The following is a 22168-nucleotide window of genomic DNA, read 5'->3' as shown; positions in this document are numbered from 1 at the left end:
TTGTATTTAATTTTCTTTCTTTTAGTTCTAAATAACGAGTACTAAGTAATAATGATACTATACATTAACAGTTACAGAGTGTCATTTTAATCTCAACTTGATATTTTTTCTTCTTGATGGATATTTTTATTATTCTTTCTTTTTTTTTACTTATACATCCTTTATTCCCTCTTAGTCAAAAATTCTATCATATTCAACTACGTTATTTTTGAACGTTTTAACATCGTTAATGAATTTTTTTCTTTCTTTCTTTTTGTGTTTTATTTTTACTTCTACCGTGTTTCTCTGTATCTCTCTGTCTCTGTTCTCTCTCTATATGATCTCTCCTTTGTCGGGCCCTTTCTAAGATATCTATTACTCAAAAATTGATCAGCAATAAGTACAGAAAGAGCAGTAGGACGAATTGAAAAAGCCAAGATCCCCGAGACGTCTACAAAATGGAACAATCTGGAAGTAACATCAGCCTACCATCGCTCTTTTTCTATGGTTTTCCTCTCTGTCAAAAAGCTGTACCGCCATTTACTGTCCACGACATACTCTAAGAGAGTCATGTGACTCTGATAGGGGGGTTAGCGATGCTGCATCTACTATGACTTCCTAATCAAGTAAAAAATAAGCTCGCAGACAACAGCTACGGAAGAAATTATATGTCCTATTATTCCCTACTGCTGCTACTTAACTAAATCCCCACCACTCCACCTCATTCCTCCCTAGTACGACCTATTTACTACCCCACCATAGTTCGAGCACATTAACAATGCATTAAATAGGAAATTTAAAGACTTCCAGAGTATTTCCGCTCCATGTATATTAACAGTTATTTCTTTTTTTTTTTTTCTTTCTTTCCTCGAAGTAGGGTAAGACAAAACTTAAAAATATAATAATGTAAAAATAAATCTGAACAAGAAAGAATAAAAGGGGGGGCGTTTTTTTTCTTTCCTTCTTTTCTACAGCCCCATAGACAAATAAGTTATAAGAACCGTAATGTGTACGCCTCTACGATGCCTAGTCTCTCTGTCTATACTATTTTCTTTCTTTCTTTTCCTCTCCCCGCGTAATTTTACCATATTTGCTCCAACATTCAAAGTGGCCCATATTGTTTTAGAACACCCAGACCTCCTAATAAAAAGGGTCTAGACCCATCTGATTCAATAAGCCCTGTTCATACAGGGCCAGTTTAAAACATCAATTCACCACATGTAAGAGTGAAATCCCATACACCACTATAGGTAATTGTATATAGACAAGGTCCATTTTTTATTTTTTTGAGCATATTAAATGACAATATGAAAATAAAAAAGAAACTATGGGTCCAAAAGAAAGAATTCACATATCAGTTATATCGCTTATCATAGCACTCTAATCCTAGCCCCCCCCACCTTCTCCACTTAAAGCTTCATTTTCTATTCGTATTGTTTCCTCCCGTAATATCGCTATATACGGACAAGTGTGATTTATACGTATAAAAGTGTATGAACGCGTTTTTCTATCAATTTTATCGTATAAAGCTATGTATTTGTTGGTGGACGCGTTAACAGTTAAATTATAGCATGAAACTGTAAATGACCACATAGTAATATAAGGTTTCCCTTTCTTTATGAGCGGCAACGTAAGTACTATCTCTTCAACTGGATGATTTGTTTTTTGTTTAGCTAACCAATATTTGATTATTTTTTTTTAACTATTAGCTAGCAGGTAAGACATTTAGTACTACATTGAAGTTGAAGGTAAAAACTTATTGATTAAAAAGGAAAAATAATGTCAATTGTATCTCTATTAGGTATTAAGGTCTTAAATAATCCAGCTAAGTTCACGGATCCATATGAGTTTGAGATTACATTTGAATGTTTAGAGCCATTGAAGAATGACCTAGAATGGAAATTGACATATGTCGGTTCCTCAAGATCTTTGGAGCACGACCAGGAGTTGGACTCTATCCTTGTCGGTCCGGTCCCCGTAGGTGTTAACAAATTCGTGTTTACAGCTGATCCGCCCTCAGCTGAGCTAATTCCTGCTAGTGAGCTTGTGAGTGTGACAGTGATATTGCTGAGCTGCTCATATGATGGTAGAGAGTTCGTGAGAGTCGGATATTATGTGAATAATGAGTATGATAGCGAAGAACTAAGAGAAAACCCTCCACAGAAAGTGCAGGTAGAACATATCGTGAGGAATATATTGGCCGAGAAGCCAAGAGTAACGAGGTTCAACATTGTCTGGGATAATGAAAATGAAGCTGATATATATCCACCAGAACAACCTGGTATAGATGAGGAGGAGGAAGAAGAGGAAGAGGAGGAGGAAGATGCTGAAGAAGAGGAAGATGAGGAAGAAGAGGAAGAGGAAGAAGTTGAAATTGATGGGGAAGTAGACTTAGAAGAAGAAGATAAAACAGATAAGATAACAGAGAATGAGGAAGCTGAGGAAGAAGAAGAAGAAGGTGAAGAAATTGGAGATGAAGACGACGACGAAGAAGAAGAAGGTGAAGAAGCTGTTGAAGATAATGAAGAAGACGAGAATAAGGGCGTACGATTGCATGAAAGCGATGGAGAAGAGAATACAAACTCTAATAAGAAACAAAAACTTGACAACGACATTCCACCACCAGATACAGCGCCAACTCCTCAGGATCCAGTTCAGTGAAAACATCATGAACTCCTTAGACTATAGGGCAAACTTTTTAATTATATACTTTTTAACCAAGGAACTCTGATAGAATGACAAGCCCACATACGCTACTTTTATTGATAATATAGTTCTAATGGTGCAGAATTTGTAGAGTGAACAATTGTATGAAATAAGATAACAACTTACGACTTGCTAATTCACTTACGCAGTTGTAAATATAAATATTGCTATATTTATAGTCTAGATCAATAAACTCCCTTAAAAGCCAAAGACCATGCATTTTTTTTAATACTAACTCAGCGGTGAAATAAAAGGTTATTTAAATTCTCGTTATCTATTATAAGATACAAACATTTTTGTACACAAATATATCTTTGTTGTGAAAACTTCAATAAACAAACTCACTTAGATATGCTTCAGCAACAAATCTAGCTCTTGCGTTTAGGAACAGTTTCATTTCACTAATCTCCTTATCCACTTCTTCCATGAATTCAACAATAAAATCCACAAGTTTACTAGTTTTCATCGATTCAGTGTGTTTGTTTGTAATCAAGAATGATATGCTGTAGCCTGGAATTGGCACTCTTCTTAGGATATAAAATGCTTCAGCACGTTGCTCCAAAAATCTAGTGAACTTGTGCACCAAAATCTGTTCAATCTCATCAGCCTGCTTCACCTTCAAACTCACACGGACACTGTTAACACTTGGCTCAATGAGCACTTGCTCGTGCTCATTACGAGAGATATGCATAGGCTGTAGCAACAATTCTGCACTAGTATTTGGTACTTCAACCTCTGGTCTGTTGTGTCTCTCCACCTCTAGCGAAGAGAAATCAGAAAGTGTTAGCGCAGCCTCCAAAGAGTAACGCACAGCGTTAAGGTATGGGCGTAATGATTGTGACATATTTCAGAATTTTTTGGTCCTTTTTTTGTATAATGTAGTGAATTTTCAATGCAAAAATCTAGTCTATCCCTGCATCCAAATATGTCCCAACCTTTTGACATCCCTATATAGAGCTTTCTTAAACTTCCGGTTCGAGGTCTAAAAGGTATAACACTCCATAGTGGCTCTCTTCCACCCCCTTCCCAGTACACCGGGTAACTTTTGAAAAAAAAAATCAATTATAATGGAATCAATCGAAATTGTGCTAAGGGCATCGCAATTCAGGAAGTAGTTTAGTGGAGATACCAGGCCGCTGTTATTTTAATATATGGTTTAACATAATTCTGCTTCTGATAATATAATATTAACTTGTGGAATCATTTTATATAATAGTGAGCAAAACGAATAACAAGCATTTTTCTTCATTTTTTCTTCATTTCCATATAAATGAATGGTACTTGGAAAGAAGCCAAGGACAAGACCGGGAGGGTGTATTACTATAATACTGTAACGAAGGAGACGAGTTGGCAGAAACCTAAGGCGAAGAAGGAGGTAAGCCAATGGAGTAGTGCGAAGACTGCGGATGGTAAAATTTACTACTATAATAGAGTCACAAAGGAGTCTCGGTGGACTAAACCTGCTGAATTTAGCAATCCTACTGATCTAAAGAGGGATGATACGGTAGAATCTAAATCATCCACTATTACAAAGGGAAATGGGTCAATTGTGAATGAGAAAACAGGCTCTAATGGGAGTGGTTCCGCTGACAATGATTCTACTGGCAGGGAGAACAGTAGCTCGATTAGCAATATATATGGAAATAAATCAAAGATATTAAATGTTCAGAAGATATCGAAAGAGGAAGCTGAAAAATCGTTTCTGAAGTTATTGGAAGAGAAACAAGTGGACTCTACTTGGACCTTTACGAGATTAGTCACTGAGATTGGTCTTAAGGATGCAAGGTATTGGCTAGTAGAAGATGATCCATTGTGGAAGCAACAAATGTTTGAAAAATATTTATCGAATAGAACAGAGGAACAGCTACTGAAGGAACATGAACAAACAAGTAAATTCGAGAAAAACTTTTTGAATCTTCTGAAAAAACGCAATGATATTCACTACTATACCCGTTGGACAACAGCAAAAAGACTATTGGCTAATGAGCCAATATTGAAGCACTCAGTAATTAACGAGAAGATAAAAAAGAGTGTATATCAAAAGTATACTAGAACGTTAAGAGAAGAAAAAGAGAAAAAAGATTCCGAAATAAGGACTGTAGCAATTAAGGAACTACAAGATTATCTGAAGAGTATAATCCTGGGACCAACTGAGAAAATCGATACATATGTATCAACTCCGATATCTTGGGAGCAGTTATCTAAAGAGTACTTGTTTGAGAATAAGCGTTTTCTAGCAAATAAACATTTCAAATTATTGACACACGCTGACATATTAAAGCAATATCTGAGTATTATTGAACAAATAGAGAAAAATATTGAGAAAAAATGCGAGGAGCTTGAGGCCCAGAACTACAGTAGAGACAGATATTGTAGAGACAACTTTAAGAAGCTGCTAAGTAGCATGGGGGATGAAATACGTGCTGATACTAAGTGGTCACAGGTTTACCCAAAATTTAAGGGAAGAAAGGAATTCCTGCAATTGGTAGGAAGGAATGGTTCCTCACCTTTAGATCTCTTCCTTGATATCGTTGAAGAAAAACGACTAAAAATTAATGCCCAAGCCTCAATTGTCCAACAGATATTGTTGAATAATAATTATTGTTGGAAGAATAGCGATATTCGCTCTAATACTAATAGTGACAGAAAAACTTTCGAAAAGTGTAATGCAAGCGAGATGAAAAACATGCTGCTATCAAATAATTTATTAGCAGATACAGACACCTATGATACAAATCTAATTATTAAGAAAGTGATAAATTTGAAATACGAGTCTATTATAGAGAAACTAGAAAAGGAAAGACAGGTAATGGAGAACAAAAAATTAGCATTTATGCAATTGTTACAACATACATTCACAACAAAACCAGACTCGCTCGAGAAGGCGGTACCTCTGATCGAAAAGAGACCAGAATATCTATCTCTTGCTGACAAACCTGAATTGGTGAAAGAAATGTTTACCAAGTTTAAGCCTTCAAATAGGTCAACGATTAGGTCATCGATTCAAACAGCCAATAGCACCCGTAAGAGAAGATTGGTGCCAGAATTGGACCTAGACTATTAGTCTCGCTCTTCTACTACTCTTTCACATACTCAATAGTATTGAGTAGCTAAATAATTGACATATAACTATAATTCTTTCACTTAAACTTTCAAAAATGAGGCTTTCCCGTTTTTAATCTTGTCAAGTATAACTTTATAATTTTTCAGCCATTCAAACCATATCAAACTATGTAAAAACGAGTCAGCTAAGTCATCTTCTTTTTTTGCGCCCATCACATAATTGTCACTTGCAATGAGATGATGGAGCTTCAGGGACCTAGATTTCTTTTCATTAAACCTTTCCTGAAATGTCTCAGGGATATCGATAATTCGATCAGGGCGGTTATGCAGCGCGCCCAATATTATGTCTTGTACCAGTTTGATTCTAAATCTCTTTGAAGTCTTATCCTCTATTTTTTCAGTCAATTTCGCATCAGCTTTGGCAGATTCTATCCAGTAGTTTACCATCTTTTGAGGGTCCGAAGAAAGCACCGAAAAACCTTTTGCTTTACTCTGTCCTACTAAATGAGAGAACAATAGGTACTCCAGAATATTAGATCTTAGCACGGGCTCCAAAACAAACTTAGAAGACACAGTACGTGTACGTTGTCTCTCTATCGCAAATAGATCAGAGTCATAAGGCAGTGTTAACAAGTGGTCGCAAATTCTTTGTGAGAGCACAGTGAAATTAGTAGGGTTCAATGGCAGCTTTTCATTACTGCACATGAACTTCTCTTCCAACTGATATTTATCCCAACCTAGCAGGACGGGACGCCGTTGATTCTCAATTGAGAAAGAACAGTACGCAAAATTCGATACGCCCGCATCAATTGCAGTCACTACAAGGCGCTCTTGACCCGAGATCCGTCGCTGCAACCCATGAAGCAGTTCTAACTGCGCACATATGTTAGTGACACGGTCTGATTTCCTTAATCCAACTTTCGCACCAATCAGCACAGAAACTGTCTTCAACGTCTCATTCTTCAACTCGCCCAAAACAGCCCGCGCAACACTCCCACTATACATTTAAACATCTATAACCATTCACAGAGTCTTAAGTAATAGCAAACATTCGTTAACTTGCATTTGCAGTGGCCCATTTCGTTATAATATCAATTAACACTACGTGATATAATCGAAATAACCTTTTAGGGCTCCTCATAGGTCTACCTAATTAGGGCTTTACTAGCTTCATTGGGTTTGCCTTTTGCAGCCCTAATTTATTATGGTTTCGGAGGTGGGCAAAAACCAAAGGAACAAACACTTGCATTCAATGCTGAAACGGAAGTATTGGTAAAAGGAGATGAGCTTCACTAGACTTTACTAATAGAGGTTTGAATAACTTTCTAAGCTAAAAACCTATAGTAAGTATCTGGATATTGTGAATAATAATAAGAAAAAAATACAGTGGTTGACGTAAGAAAGACGAGGAAAACTAGCGGTAAATATAGTGGGGCAAGTGAAACAATATAATCCAGGGGAAAATAAACTGTTACTTAATAGCCAAGGTAATAAAGTATACTAATAATGGGTTCTGATGATGATATGAAACGAGATACTCCGCAGATTCCGGTGTCTATTTTGACAAATAAACTTGCCGGGCCAGGTAGAGGGCCAGTTCCACAGAGGGACTTATTGGCCGGTGGAGATAATAATAAGATAAATACAACACACTCTAATGGTGGTAATAATAACGGCATACTGAATCAGGACGATAAAATAGAACCAAGGGTTAGCATTGATGATCATCTGCAAAAATCTGGTATTTCACTCTCTACACTGGACAACTCTATTGCTAATGGTATTCGTGACCTGTCATTCACTTCTGGGTTTGGAAAGTCTCACTCCAATGATGATGGTATATCAATAATATCGGAAACAAATACCGTGGAAAGGAAACCTTCAATCACCTCACCAAAATCGACAATATCATTTACTGTAGACGAGACTGAGAAGATGTCGCATCATAGATATTCCATCTCTAGTAAACCTGGAAAATCATCCGCTTCTGTCGACAACTTAGCTGTCGACAATAAAGAGGATAAGGAGAAATCAAAGGAAGTTCCAGAACATAAGAACTCTATAGTGAATATGCCTGGCGATTTCATTTATTTAGATCCCAAACCTACTGAAGAGTTGGCTCCCGAAGTAACTGATGTGAGTATGAAGAGGAAAAAATCTACTGGCCCCGCTAATGGAAGCACAAAGGAAGTTATAACTAAGACTAATGTACCACAGATTCCCTTCTCGGAGTTTTTTTTTAGGCAAGATGACAAGAAATTCCATATTCTTATAGGTGCTACTGGATCAGTTGCTACAATAAAAGTTCCAATGATTATAGATAAACTATTCAAATTATACACTCCTGAAAAGGTTTCTATCCAACTTATAGTTACAAAGCCTGCAGAACATTTCTTAAATGGTCTTAAGATTACTACTCACGTTAAAATTTGGAGAGAAGAAGATGTATGGTCGGACTGTAAGAAAATGGGAGATATGATACTGCACCACGAGCTGAGAAAATGGGCTGACATTTTCCTAATAGCACCGTTATCTGCTAATAGTTTAGCAAAGATTGCTAATGGTATCAGCAACAACCTATTGACCGCGGTACTTCGGGATTGGTCACCAACTACTCCTGTTTTTGCTGCTCCTGCGATGAACACATTTATGTATATAAACCCTATGACGAAAAAGCACCTAAGAATTTTACAGGAAGATATGCCATACATTACTGTTTTGAAACCGGTCGAAAAAGTTCTAATATGTGGAGATATTGGCATGGGGGGTATGCGTGAATGGGCTGATATTGTAGAGATAATGAGACGCAAAATTAATGAGATAAAAAAGGCAAGGGATGAAATTGATCCAACCTCTGATAAAGATGAGGATGAGGAAGAAGATGATGACGACGAAGATGATGACGACGATGGAGACAGAGGAGAAAAAAATGTGACTGATTCTGAAGATGATGAAGATGACGATGATGATGACGATGACGATGACGATGATGTTGATGATAGCAACAATAATGAAAACACAAGCGATAAGAAATAATTCCATTCACTAACTCATCGTCACTGATAATCTTAATATTATGCCATTACTACAACTACGTCAACAATTCCATAAGGGGTTTTTCCGTTTTTTTCCCTTTTTCGTTCCACTTTTTTATTTTATTTTTATCAGATCCTATTCCTTTTAATGACTTTATTGATCTTTGAAGGGTGTTTCTGATTGTATCTTTTAATTACAAAATAATTGTTACTATTAATCGGAACTTTTTTTTAAAAAATACCATATGTTTGTATTTGTTCACTTAATTATTTCTAATACTTCACTAATTTACATTTCAGTTTAAATTTGTATCAATTTTGTAATAATAAATATTATATGTTTTATATGAACTGTTAACATATAAGATAAATATATTGAAAGTTTTACATACCCTTCAAAAAACAATGGAGCAGATAAGAGAAGATCATTAAAAATATAAATAAGAATAAATACACACTATTAACAGCTTTTTCTTCTTTCTTTCGTAAATGTCTTATATACAAGATTTTTGGTTAAGGAATAACATCAAGCCACTTTATTCTCATTTTTTGGAGTTTTAAAGGTATCATTGTATAACTCAATACCTGTTTATAACCAACCGATACTCTTCAATATTCTCATCCTGATTCCTTCAAAACTATTTAGTTTTGGTCTCACGTCAAGATATATTGTAGGTTCTGTATTTTTGCCATCTGGTGTTGGTCTCTCCTCCGAGTAGAAATCAATCACATAATCGACACGCTTACCACATCTATCAATAGACCAATCATGTCTATCAAATGGTCTCACCATACCAAGGATATAAGAGCGAAACCAAGCACGGGGTGTAAGTTTCTTCGATTCACCCATGAAATTCGTTAGTTTTATACCACCACATTCATCTCCACCTTGGCCGTTTTCCCAGTTTCTAATATAGTTCCACACTCGCTCATTAACAACATTATGTAAGGGAACAATAGTCTTCATATCTTCAGGGCGTGGATCCCAGTTCTTCCTCTTCATCGCATCATAAAACTGCTTCTCACTGGGATACACCCAGTTATTACCAGTATCAGTCCTCGGAATAGAACTTATAGCCCTGTCTTCACCTAAATCTCCACCAGTACTACCCACATATCCTTGACTCCTAGCATGCTGCTTCAACCACACCTCACGAGACCCTTCATCTACTGGACATTGCTTCATCCATTCATCCCTCTTATCATGAGGCACTGGACACTTCCCTTCATCAGACATCGTCCTAATTATATTATGCAGTTTTGTTATTCTTGTGTACAAGTAAATCCGAATAATAGATCTATAAGAATAATGAACTGTTCCAAAATCCTTTTTTCCCTCTTTTAGTTTCTAGACCCACCTCATCGGCTTTACTAATTTCTTTTTTTTTTTTCTTTTCACCTTCTTGTTAACCTTTAATAATTATTAGAAATCACAATGAGGGAGGGCTTTCGAGAACATTTTATTAGTAACGATGGGAACCTAAACTGGGTGCAACTCCGAGGTTCTTCAAATCTTACTGATAAACACTATATAAGAAGGCTATATATATTTCTAATCGAGTATTGTCTTTTTTCTTGTTATTACTTACAAACAGGAAAAATCGAAGTAAACACTAACAGTTTAAAAAACAAAATAACGATGTCTATGCAAAGCAGCAATTTACGCAAGGTTTCTCAGATCCCTCTCTCGCAGATCAGAAGACCTATCGCTCCTGTATTGGATTACCAGAAAATAGACGCCATGGTGTCTACTATGAAGGGTGTCCCGCAGGCTAGTAGGACATGTTCCCTAGAGGCAGCCACTGAGATGAACGGCGAATTACCACCGATCGATGTCCTGTGTGTCCGTGAGAACGGAGAGAACTACTACTTTGCATTTGGAGGTTGCCACAGGTTTCAAGCCTACGACCGCTTAGCCCAAGAACAGAACAATCCCGATGTCCCAGTGAGAGCCAAGGTCTTACCATCAACAAGACACCAGCTAAGACTCTACGTCGGTACTTCTATCGATACGATGTTTGAAGAAGTGGACAAACTAAAGAAACAAGAGGAAATCCAAACCTGAAAGAAAAAAAAAACCACAATAAAAAACCACACCCCCTTAATGATAATATAACTTCTTCTTTTTAATGACTTATAGATTTATATCCATGCCTCTTTCATATAGTATAGTATAGCAATAACATAGTTATAGCAAATAATATAGTATAATACATCAATACTTGGGCTTATAATTTAAAAAAAAAAAGATCATTATTAACTGTATCACGTGATGCTAAGCATCACGTGATATATAAGATTTGTGGAATATAATATCTAACGTAAAAAGTCATCTGATAATACAGCAACTTATACGGAGATACCGTACATAGTGCCACATGTCCAAAATGTCAGGTGGTCGACATACCAACTTGTGATATAGTACGAAGACATGTAATTGGTCCAAAAAAACAAACAAACAAACGTGCACGGTGCAGGAAAGAAAAAAACTAAATTTTTAAAAAATACCGCGCACAAACGAATTTCAAAATAAATCCTCGAGGGAAACCAAAATGACGTTATTTCTTCTTTGGTGGGATTGAGAAAAACTAGTTTTTTTTTTTTTGGTACGGTGATCTCTAAGACCGAGATAGAAACTGAAGACGTGACCCCCCCGGTACACACATCACAGTAATAAATCCCCTTACTTTAGCACTTCTACTTTCGAGCTTTTCATGTAATGTGCTGTTACACTACAAAGAAACATAATATTTTTATAGTTGAGTATTACTGGTTTAGACTGGTTTTCTTTTCATTTCACACACTTCGACTTCCTCTCCCGACTGTCCGAATCCCCTTAAAGGTTTTTTTTTGATTCTAATTCCTTCAAAAAGGGCGAGTTATCGGGAACTATCTTGTAATCTGAACTGGAAAAAACTTATATATAATATACAGAAAACTAGTTAAATAGCAATTCAGATCCTTTTTAATAACTTAAAGAAGGCCCCCTACCCCACACCCTCCCCCATTAAAATAATAGAAATAAACACACACACACACACACACACATATATAACATAATGCTATCAAGAGTTGCTAGAAGAGCCTTTTCATCTACTAGAATTAACCCATACAAGGTTACTGTTCTAGGTGCCAATGGTGGTATTGGTCAACCATTATCTCTGCTTCTGAAGTTGAACCATAAGGTTACTGATCTGAGGTTGTATGACTTGAGAGGTGCTCCGGGTGTTGCTACTGACTTGTCTCACATCCCAACGAACTCTACTGTCAAGGGGTTCACTCCAGACGAGGCTGATGGTCTACGTAATGCTCTAAAGGACACTGACTTGGTATTGATTCCTGCTGGTGTGCCAAGAAAGCCAGGTATGACTCGTGACGACTTATTTGCCATCAACGCTGGTATTGTCCGTGACTTGGCCAGTGCTGCCGCCGATGCCGCTCCTAACGCTGCCATCCTAGTCATCTCTAACCCAGTTAACTCTACTGTGCCAATTGTTGCCGAGGTGCTGCAAAAGAAGGGTGTCTACAACCCAAAGAAGTTGTTCGGTGTGACCACACTGGACAGTATCAGAGCCTCCAGATTTATCTCAGAGATTGTCGGAACTGACCCAACTACTGAAAAGGTCAACGTTGTTGGTGGCCACTCTGGTATTACTATTATCCCATTGTTGTCCCAGACAGAACATGGCGGTAAGTTGTCCGACAGTGATAAGGCTAAGCTAATTAACAGAATCCAATTCGGTGGTGATGAAGTCGTCCAAGCTAAGAACGGTGCTGGTTCTGCCACTCTATCAATGGCCCAAGCCGGTGCTTTGTTCGCTAACAGCGTTTTGTCCGGTTTCGCTGGTGAAAAGAACGTCGTTGCTCCATCTTTCGTCGACTCTCCATTGTACAAGGGCGAAGGTATCGAGTTCTTCGCATCCCCAGTTACCTTAGGTAAGGAAGGTATCGAGAAGATTCACCCAATTGGCTCTATTTCAGCTGAAGAAGAAGAGATGTTGGAAAAATGTAAGGAAACCTTAAAGAAGAACATTGAAAAGGGTATTAACTTTGTCCAAACTAGTAAATAGAGAAAAAAATAAAAAATTGGAACCTTAAATGATTTATTCTTCAACAATGTTTTGCTATTATTCACAGGATATGGTATAGTGTCAAATTATCTTTTTATTACATTTATTTTTTTTGTTATTTATTATTACTTCATTCTCCTCAAAGAAAAGAATAATGACTAAATGCTCTTCCATCTATAACTGGCGTTTTTACTTCTTTTCTTTGGATTAAGGAAAAAAAAGAGAGAAAGGTGAAGATAGAATATTCGATTAGTCCTCTATTTTGGACCTTTCTTTTCCTTTTGCTACCAAAATTTGATATCAGCAATGAAGATGAACTGGGTAGTAAATTATAATAAATTTATCAAACCTAGCCTGTTATATATGATTTTCATTTCCTGCCATATCACTTACCATCCACATGTTTCTTATTTTATCGTAGATATTATTCATTTTTTATTGATATAATCGGAACTTAAAAAGCGTCAGTTGAAAGCTCACAGCTTTTTATATTCAACATGTAATTAGATTATATATATTTAATTTTATATCAAGCCCATACAATTTCACAACTGAGTCAAGTTAGCATGACTATTTTTATTTTAAGATCATCGCTTTTCTTCTCGATGAAAAAGAAAACCAAAACAGGCTACAATAAGGTTAATTAGCGATCAGTAAAGTATGCAGATGAAGGTCCTTGGTCAAAATCTTTATTTTAAACCGGCCAGTAATTATATATATATATATTTGTCAAGATATTTATCTTCTATTCCAATTTCTTTTGATATTATTGTATTTACAAATGACAAAAAATATATTTACTAAAAGCTAAGTAAATTCTATGTCTCAATATAAACTGAAAGGAAAGATAGTTGACAAACACACTAGGTGTGAGCACTGGAATACTGATCTTGACATAATTGCCCTTAAATTTAAATGTTGTGATACTTTCTATCCTTGTATTAGTTGTCATAGAGAAACTACCGATCATGAAATCCAGAAATATGATATAAATTCAGATGAAAAGGTGATACTATGTGGCAATTGCAATAGTTTATTAACCTTCCATGAATATACAAGTAAAACAAACCCACTACAGTGCCCGAAATGTAGCGCATTATTCAATCCCGGCTGCAAAAACCATTATGGATTGTACTTTGACAATGCTGAAGCCTGTACAAGATAGACCTTTAATTTTCCAGTATATATGTGGACTCGAAAAATAGAATGCAATTAATTATCATTTATAAAGTTTATTTATTTAATAAATATCCCTGATGTAACTTAATTTTTTGATATTTCACATTATAGCCAGCAAAAATTGTTGTCTAGAAGGATAATATTTATAATTCTCTTTCCAGTATATGTTAATATACAACATCCCTAAGCTTATTCTTCTATTATTATTATTTTTATTATTTTAATTATCAAGTCATTGGGTAATGACAATTCCAATTCTTAAAATTATGTATCTTTTGTATTGTAAAAAATAATGCCAAAGTAGAAGCAAGGGAATTAATAGAATATAGTGGAAAAATGCAGTCAGATTAAATGTATAGTCATTAACAGGAAACAAAGTTCAGAAATAAAAGTGTTTTTTTTTTTACCTATGTCTTAATATCAGATTAATAAAATTGTTTGAATCAATTCATCTATTTCTTCTTTCCAGATTTCAAACGACCTTCAAAACCTGCTCTCTTTTTAGGCATAACGGAACCTGTAAACTTCCTCTTCATTTTCTGTTGCTTTCCTCTCTTTACACCTTTATTCTGCTTCCTAATAGCTAAATTCTCTTCCCTTCTCTTCTGCTTTTCAGCTATATTTGTCTTAACTGCTCTTTTACGCTCATCCCATTCAACTGCTGACTTTCTCTTCTTTGCTTCTTTCTTCTTTAAAGCTTTCTTTAATAATTTTTCGTCATCTCTAACTCTGACACCCTCTGCCTGAAGCATAGCTTTTTGCCATTTCTCTTTCTCTTTAAGTTTGATCTGTTCTAACTCATCTTTACCCGTTACTTTATTCTTCTTAGCTTCAAGTAGCTTTAGGTGAGCCTTAATATCATTCTTAGCTGGTCCCTTCTTCTTAGCATTTGGCGTTTTTCTAAGTCTTTGTAGATCAGAGGTGGTCCTGTCACCATCATCAAAGATTATATTTTGAAACATGATGTCCTTAGCATCGACTACATTCTTCTTTTGCTTCTTCTTTGGTGTTTCATCTATTTCTTCGTTCTCAGAATCACTAGAGCTTTCAGCATCGTCGTTTTCCGAGTCACTGCCATGGGTCTCTTCGAGCTTCCTCTTCTTCCTCAACTCCTCACGTTTCTTTCTTTGTTCTAAAATAGCTTCCCTTGACCTAGCAGCACCTTGAACATTCGTACCCGGAGCCTTTCTCTTCTCTTTCAAAGCCTTGATCTTAGCTTGCAATTTTAACCTCAATTCCTCGACGTTCTTTAGTTTCTTATTTTTCTCCTCTAACTTTGGTTCTGACTTAGGTTCTTCTACAACTGCTGCTTTTTCCTCACTTGATTCCGGTACTATTTCATAGTCGTTTTTCACCTCATGATTTATAGCCTTCTTCTTCGCACTTAGATCAACCTCGTTACCTTCATCATCGAAAATAACCTTGATATCCTCCTCCTCCTCTGTACCAATGGAATCACCTTCACCTTCACCCTCACCTTCGGCTTCTTCCTCGTCTAATTCCTCGCTCTCTTGTGGTCTCTTCACGGCACCTGGTAGCTTAACAGGAACAGCATCCTTCTCCCTTTTCTTCATGACTTCAAGTGCAGAATTGCTCTCATCATCACGCTGCTCTGGATCCAGCTTCTTCACCTTATCTTCACGAGCGGTATCCTTATCCTTCTTCTTCAGTTTCCACTGATCCTGAGTCTTCTCATCATAGTAGTACTTCGAAGGAATTAAAGACAAAAGCCCCTCAAACGCACTAGAATTAGCACGTAACCTCTCTTCCAATAAATTACTCATCACCACAGCTATTCCTTTATTCCTTTATCTTCTATTCCTAGTATAAATTCCTATGTTGATAACCCAAACCTTCCAATACAATATTTTTTAATACCAAAGACTATGCTCATCGCAAAATGCTCATCGGTTTTTTTTTGCCAAAAATTTTTTCTTCAAAAAAAAAGAAAGAAAGAAACATAAAAAAAATAAGGCTCTCCACTTTTCCACTGAACTTTCTAAGGATAGAACGATCTGTGCACAGAATCATCCGTACATGTAATGTGCTTTACATTTATTGCTTAATATTATATATTACTTGTACGGCTGTTTCTGTGAAACAGCAGATATAGTCACGTAATATATACCTTTACACGGGTATAGAAATTGGGCAATTTTGTACTATCAATGACAGCTCTTCCAAGAGTATTATATTTGTTAAATAATATTTCTATATTTGACTATTATTCATTTACAATATTTCACATTCAATTAGTGACCCGGTGTCAGTTATAACAGTGTTAGTTGAGTGATGTGCTCAGCGGAGATCGTGAAAGTATTTATAATATGAAACTAATTATTGTATATGACAATGGGACATCCCCATAAGTGTTAATATAGCATATTATCATATTCAAAACAATAGTGTTGATGAACCAGTAACCTGAAATTGTATAGTGATTTGTAGAGAAAGACACTAAACCTTATGTTATTTTGAACGTAAGTATAGTCTTTGCCTTTATAAAAATTCCAAAATCGATATGGATATAAAGGTACCAAAACCAGTAGTCATATTTACAAATATTACGGGCTTTGACAAGCTATTTACCAGGAGCAAATCAAAATACACAAATAATTAGAAAATGCTTGCTGCTCGAAGATTGCATATTAGGGGTATACGATGTTATTCCGTGGGTAGTTCATTTAAAACTATTGAACAGGTAAAACAGTACTTATCCCAACCAACATGGTCAATTACGGAGATGTTAGATTCTCAAATGCCTAGTTCTGATGTCTCTGGAAGTATGCCCAGTGATGCAGAGGTAAAACAGCTTCTTGCATTGTCTGGGTTTCCAGTAAAGGGCACTAACATTGAAAATATAAAACAAAAATTGATTAGACAATTGTCCTTCATCAACACTTTACACAATACTCCATTAAATGAAAACGATAAGAACTTGAGTGAAAACTATGCGCGTTTGCTGCCGAGACAGAATATTGCTCTGTCATATGATGATTTATTACATAAAATTGAGAATGTCTCACCAGATCAAGAGACAGGTGAAGTCTTTGATAGTTGGGATGCTACTTCCATGTCACAAATCTCGAAAGATAACTACTTTGTAGTAAGGCAAGGTCTTCTAAGAGATAGAAAGTGAGAAGTAACAACCACTTACTTAATTTGATTTATTCTTCATTCTCAATCGAAATCCAATAAACTGACTGTAAAACAACATAGTTCTCCCAATTTAATAAGCTCTTCAACTGGAGTTTAAAACTAATATCAAAGAAATTCATGACATTCTCACATTAGATCACTCCAATGAACCCTAAATAATGAAAAAAAAAGTTAAAGTTAAATTAAATATTCATATATTTTTATATAAATCTTTGTTGATGTAATGAATTTAGATTATTTACAGATTGCCTGGATAGTGAATATGCTGTCAGCAGCTGGATGAATCATGCTATTAAATTGAATGTTATTATAACCATTTGGAGATATTCTGTAGTCTACGCTCCCTTCTTTTCTTCATCATATGACTAATGTACCAACCGTAAGCGATACCCATCAAAGATCCACCTAAATGAGCAGCGTAATCAAAAGAACCCCATCTGAACACACAACCTGCTAAATTCCAAGCAACAGAACCTAAAAATGCAACCCAGGCTCCACCAGGGATCGGAAACACAAACAGTAATATCTTTGCCTGTGGAAACAAGTAGGAAAAGCAACCAAAGACACCAAATAAGGCACCACTAGCACCTAAGCTAGGACCAATCATCATAATCCTGGCAATTTTAGGATACCATAAGGAGAAAAGTGACCCAGCAATAGCACTGTTCATGTAGAGTGAGAAAAAATTTGCAGTTCCCAATATACTAGCCAAAGATGTACCGAAGGACCATAGAGCTAGCATATTCATACCCAAATGCCAGAATTCTTGATGAGAAAAGGCGCTTCCAATTATAGCCCATTTACTCGAAATATGATCTTTTTGGAGAAGCATATATCTCTGAAGAAATCTCCAACATTGAGGCAATCTCCATAAACCAAATACAACCAAATTGGCCCCTAGTAGGGCGTATACTAAATCCTTTGGATTATGCTTAAAGTGAGTGAATGGTGGAACTATATTGAAAAGATATGGCGATACAAAATATATGACTGCCATACTTCCTATACCAAAAGCCGTAGTGATGAGCAGAGTGTTATTCTTTCCAGAACCTCCTTGAAATTGTTGAAATCTGTTTAACCTTGCATACCGGTCAGTGGTGCTATCTTTGAATATACTTTCCCACTTAGCCTTCAAGGGAGATTTTGTAGACAAGGTTCTCCTTATGACTTTATTATAGGCCTGGGGACTCACCTTCGATGTTAATGAACGATTTATGATTGAATTAGGGGTAATTCTAACCGGTGAACGAATAAGTTCACACCTTAGTTGTGAAAGTGGCGATAGAAATTGCCTTCGTAAACCTATGCCCAGAAACATTATGTTATAAATATCAATCTGATATCGTAAACAACAAATATAATATTGACTTAGTCTGTGGTTTATAATTATAGAATGGTCTTTGCTTTTAATGGAATATGTAATATATTCATAACAATCAAATTAAATTGCTTTCTTTGGTTACCTTTATTTTTTTTCAACAATCTCATCGGCTTAAACTCATATAAACCGAATTTTCAGAATTGTTTGTTGAATATTTGATGCATTGAAAATATTTATATATAAAGAGTTCGAACATATATATATAAATACAAACTATAAGATGCGTTCCGTGGTGTTGTGATGACAATATGTAGGACTTTGAGTATATACTATTTTATTGTTATCTTGTGTATGGGATTGTTGTATGCAAAGGAATATCTGCTCTATTAATCAGTCTCAAATTCAATCAGATCGTTATTTGATGTTTGAATATTAGGGATATCATTGAGAGTTTTCTGTTCCATTGATCTGGAGGAGCTTGTATTATCATCAATGATGTCTAATAGGTCATCCTTGAGCAAATCAGCTTGTTCTTCGTGATCTTCTGTAAAATCATCCACATCTTCAGCCTTATCTTCTCTTGCGGCAGTTTGGCTGCTTGTTGAAGGAAGCCCAGTAGGTGTATCCGAAGAACCAATACTAGAACGTGTTGCAACTGAGTCAACACGACGACGAACCTGTTCGGCGACCCTTCTTCCATCAGCAAGTATACCATCAAACATATTTCTTAGAGCTTTGCTTCTATAATTATTAGTTTCAACAGCCTCATCGATATGAACAGAATTCTTCAGGGTTGATGAGAAGAACAATTCATATGTCTCATCAGCCAGGATGATCATACGAAATGTAGCAAGGTCTAATATTTTTGGGTGTGAAGGATCTAATGCAGGGTTTGCCATTATAGATTCAAATTTCTTCTTTTTCTGTTCTTTTACGTCAGTATCCTCAGCATCGTCATCTGAAAGGTCAATCAGATTGATACTTTCATCCAACTCTACTGACTTTGCATATTCAAAAGCTCTTTGCAAGAAATTACTAGCAGCCTTTAGATATCTTTCAGATTGCTCTGAACGGTATTTTTCTTCTTCAATAGTGACACCTGATGGTAAGTTAATATCTTCCATAGTTCTTATTTGTTCACCTTTTTCTTTCACCAATTTTTCAGCAATATCATCTTCAAGTTTTTGTTTAGTTAGTAAATCCACATATTTACCAGTTTTCCAAGGATCTGTTAATAGGAGAAGACCTTCAGATAGTTGAAGAACCTCATCCTTTTCTAATTGGCCATCACCATCAGTATCATATAGCGAATAGAAATAATTTATCGATTCTAATAAATCCTGAGATAGAAGAGTATCAAGACCCTCGACAACATCGTTAAGTGTCAATTCTCCTATTTTGGCGGAATCCCACCTGTTGAATAATCTCTTCAAAAAATCTGATTTCTGCTTCCTGAATGAGGGATCGGCATCACTTTCAGACGGTTTGGCCCAATCACAGATTTTCTTCATGAATTGACAGAAGGTTTCAAATTCCATATTTGAAGAACCCGTCCCCAAACTGATTTTATGTGTTTCTATACTTTGGTAGAATATGTCGTAAATATTAGACAGATTTTCATCACTAATATTGTAAGTTTTTGGCATATGACGTATTTGTGTTCGCTTGACAAATGTTTCAATATTTTGGAAAACATCTTTACGATGTTTACTCCTCTCCTGTAAGATAACTTGATCTGTAATTACATCAAACTCTTTAAATGCTGTAACCAATAACTCTTGAAATTTTGTAATTTCCCTCATTTTTGGATCTGAAGAATTAGGATGTAATTTCGTACCCAGTGTATGGAAATAATTCTTCATAATAGCAATAAACATACCATCATCATCAGCTTGTAGAATATCCTCTGCATTAATCTTCAAAATTGCCAGAGCAACTTGAAATAATGATCTTGGTCCATTAAGGAAGAACAGATCCATAATCCTTACAGCATATTCAATAGGCATGGAAGTGAAGAATAGTGATAAAAACCATGGCAGAGAAACAATTGATAATTGAATATCGTGTTCAACAATATATTCCCATAATACTGGCATACGCTCCTCTACAAATGCTTCAAATACCTTCTGATCCAACAATGTACCATACATAGTCTTAGAATAGTAACCCGGTACATATATATCACAAAGGTTATTCAAACACCAGAATGCTTGTTCTTCAGTCATATAGATAAGAAGGCCAGCCACAACAATATTCATAGCTTGACAGTAACCAACATCAGGATTCTTCCATGAATAAGCAGTCAGCACATTTCTCAATCTTTGAATACCTTCAGCTTTTTGGTATGCAGTATATTCCGGAAGAGACCTCTTCAAATCCTTTTCAATCTCTTCAATTGCTTGAGATGTTTGACCATGATGATCCTGCAAAATCTTTCTATATTCACCAGGATTTTCATATCGCAAATACATAGATCCTGAGCAGTATTCCCAGATTTCACCTCTTAGCCGGTTAGGTACACCAACTCTCATCAGTTTATAAAAGGTATGATTACGAACTAATGACAGGTTTGTACCATTGTCCTTGAAATATTCAAACCAAAGTCTTAATTTTGCTTTTTCTCTATGTATAGAGGGATTTCCTGGATATCTATATTGCTGTCCTAGACCCGCCATTGGAGGCTTTGTATCCTCAATTCTAAGCACATTTTTGTAGATTAAATACTCCGAGTAGCACGTGTCTAGGAAGGGCTTTAATCTCTTGGCATTAGGAATGTTATCTCGAAGTAATTTTTTTAACTGGTCACAGAATTTCTCAGATCTGTGTTTCAAACTAACAAATTGAATTAGAATTTGTGTTCCTGAATACAAAGTCACTAACAATACAAAAGAATAGGAGTTAGATGGGGATCTTTCCACGCGCTTAATGGTGGATATATTCAGAACCATTACACAGGAAGTTTCATCAAAACCATCCTTAAACACCAGATAATGTTTCGTAAGGAATATTTTCCCAGGAAATGCATATTGGACAGGATTGTTGCCATTCCTTGTCCTCCCCTTGGCCTTTTCAACTTGTGCTAACTTGCTATGAACATGCGCAAACGCCAAATCAGCATTAGAATCATCAATGATCACCTCCCCCTCTGATAACTTATATTCATTCCTAAACTTCTCATCCCGAGTTAAACTAGAGGTGAAACTTTCTGTCAGTTTTGACTTCAGGTTTTCAAAGAAAGACATAATGAATTGAGATCTCTCCTTCCTTTTTTAAGTTCTTTTTACTTGTTTTCTTTTTTGATTAGTTCAGCCTACAATCCCTTCTTTTCCTGCGAACTACTTATATTTCTAGTATTTTTTTTTTGGTAATTTAGCCCAATGATAATAACAATTTTTATATTACGTTACTCAAACATGTAGTCTTAAGAAAAATACAAAACAATGATTAATTAATCCACATGAATACCCTTCTCCTTTAGTTCTATATACAATTTTTTTCGTTGTTAAGCTGGCCATTATTTTTTTTTTTTTTTTTTTTTTCCAAAGGTTTTTCTACATGCTGTACCCTTTAAAAAAGAACCGATGCAAATAATCAAATCGTAAAATAGTGGTACTACGAGACCTAAGAGAAGTTCTCTTTTTTAAGGTGGCTACGCA

The 22168-nt window shown here is 35.8% G+C and overlaps 12 protein-coding genes across 12 annotated transcripts; 6 read left to right on the top strand and 6 right to left on the bottom strand.

The window, feature by feature from the left end:
* Positions 1-1758: 1758 nt before the first annotated feature.
* On the top strand, positions 1759-2640 carry ASF1 (nucleosome assembly factor ASF1; the record flags this gene model as incomplete). The annotated part of the gene is made up of 1 exon (XM_071051206.1): positions 1759-2640. One exon carries the CDS (start codon positions 1759-1761, stop codon positions 2638-2640), a length of 882 nt encoding a protein of 293 aa, XP_070907902.1.
* A 373-nt stretch (positions 2641-3013) lies between these two features.
* On the bottom strand, positions 3014-3529 carry ARC19 (Arc19p; the record flags this gene model as incomplete). The annotated part of the gene is made up of 1 exon (XM_071051205.1): positions 3014-3529. The coding sequence occupies one exon, from the start codon at positions 3527-3529 to the stop codon at positions 3014-3016; it is 516 nt and encodes a 171-aa protein (XP_070907901.1).
* A 2300-nt stretch (positions 3530-5829) lies between these two features.
* Positions 5830-6753, bottom strand: CCE1 (cruciform cutting endonuclease; the record flags this gene model as incomplete). Its single annotated transcript, XM_071051204.1, has 1 exon — positions 5830-6753. One exon carries the CDS (start codon positions 6751-6753, stop codon positions 5830-5832), a length of 924 nt encoding a protein of 307 aa, XP_070907900.1.
* A 501-nt stretch (positions 6754-7254) lies between these two features.
* On the top strand, positions 7255-8784 carry CAB3 (phosphopantothenoylcysteine decarboxylase complex subunit CAB3; the record flags this gene model as incomplete). The annotated part of the gene is made up of 1 exon (XM_071051203.1): positions 7255-8784. One exon carries the CDS (start codon positions 7255-7257, stop codon positions 8782-8784), a length of 1530 nt encoding a protein of 509 aa, XP_070907899.1.
* Positions 8785-9372: 588 nt separating this feature from the next.
* Positions 9373-10020, bottom strand: CYT2 (cytochrome c1 heme lyase CYT2; the record flags this gene model as incomplete). Its single annotated transcript, XM_071051202.1, has 1 exon — positions 9373-10020. One exon carries the CDS (start codon positions 10018-10020, stop codon positions 9373-9375), a length of 648 nt encoding a protein of 215 aa, XP_070907898.1.
* Positions 10021-10218: 198 nt separating this feature from the next.
* Positions 10219-10848, top strand: SRX1 (sulfiredoxin; the record flags this gene model as incomplete). Its single annotated transcript, XM_071051201.1, has 1 exon — positions 10219-10848. One exon carries the CDS (start codon positions 10219-10221, stop codon positions 10846-10848), a length of 630 nt encoding a protein of 209 aa, XP_070907897.1.
* A 994-nt stretch (positions 10849-11842) lies between these two features.
* MDH1 (malate dehydrogenase MDH1) lies at positions 11843-12853 on the top strand (the record flags this gene model as incomplete). Its single annotated transcript, XM_071051200.1, has 1 exon — positions 11843-12853. One exon carries the CDS (start codon positions 11843-11845, stop codon positions 12851-12853), a length of 1011 nt encoding a protein of 336 aa, XP_070907896.1.
* Positions 12854-13673: 820 nt separating this feature from the next.
* HOT13 (Hot13p) lies at positions 13674-14018 on the top strand (the record flags this gene model as incomplete). The annotated part of the gene is made up of 1 exon (XM_071051199.1): positions 13674-14018. One exon carries the CDS (start codon positions 13674-13676, stop codon positions 14016-14018), a length of 345 nt encoding a protein of 114 aa, XP_070907895.1.
* A 466-nt stretch (positions 14019-14484) lies between these two features.
* Positions 14485-15816, bottom strand: RRP14 (ribosome biosynthesis protein RRP14; the record flags this gene model as incomplete). Its single annotated transcript, XM_071051198.1, has 1 exon — positions 14485-15816. One exon carries the CDS (start codon positions 15814-15816, stop codon positions 14485-14487), a length of 1332 nt encoding a protein of 443 aa, XP_070907894.1.
* An 839-nt stretch (positions 15817-16655) lies between these two features.
* Positions 16656-17171, top strand: GTF1 (glutamyl-tRNA(Gln) amidotransferase subunit F; the record flags this gene model as incomplete). Its single annotated transcript, XM_071051197.1, has 1 exon — positions 16656-17171. One exon carries the CDS (start codon positions 16656-16658, stop codon positions 17169-17171), a length of 516 nt encoding a protein of 171 aa, XP_070907893.1.
* A 327-nt stretch (positions 17172-17498) lies between these two features.
* On the bottom strand, positions 17499-18509 carry PCP1 (rhomboid protease PCP1; the record flags this gene model as incomplete). Its single annotated transcript, XM_071051196.1, has 1 exon — positions 17499-18509. One exon carries the CDS (start codon positions 18507-18509, stop codon positions 17499-17501), a length of 1011 nt encoding a protein of 336 aa, XP_070907892.1.
* A 389-nt stretch (positions 18510-18898) lies between these two features.
* MDR1 (GTPase-activating protein MDR1) lies at positions 18899-21754 on the bottom strand (the record flags this gene model as incomplete). The annotated part of the gene is made up of 1 exon (XM_071051195.1): positions 18899-21754. The coding sequence occupies one exon, from the start codon at positions 21752-21754 to the stop codon at positions 18899-18901; it is 2856 nt and encodes a 951-aa protein (XP_070907891.1).
* Positions 21755-22168: the final 414 nt, after the last annotated feature.

The sequence above is a fragment of the Nakaseomyces bracarensis genome, assembly GCF_045282275.1.
Source record: "Nakaseomyces bracarensis strain CBM3 chromosome Unknown Scaff5_0, whole genome shotgun sequence".
In the NCBI taxonomy this organism is placed as follows: Eukaryota; Fungi; Ascomycota; class Saccharomycetes; order Saccharomycetales; family Saccharomycetaceae; genus Nakaseomyces; species Nakaseomyces bracarensis.
This window is presented reverse-complemented; position numbering and strand designations above follow the sequence as displayed.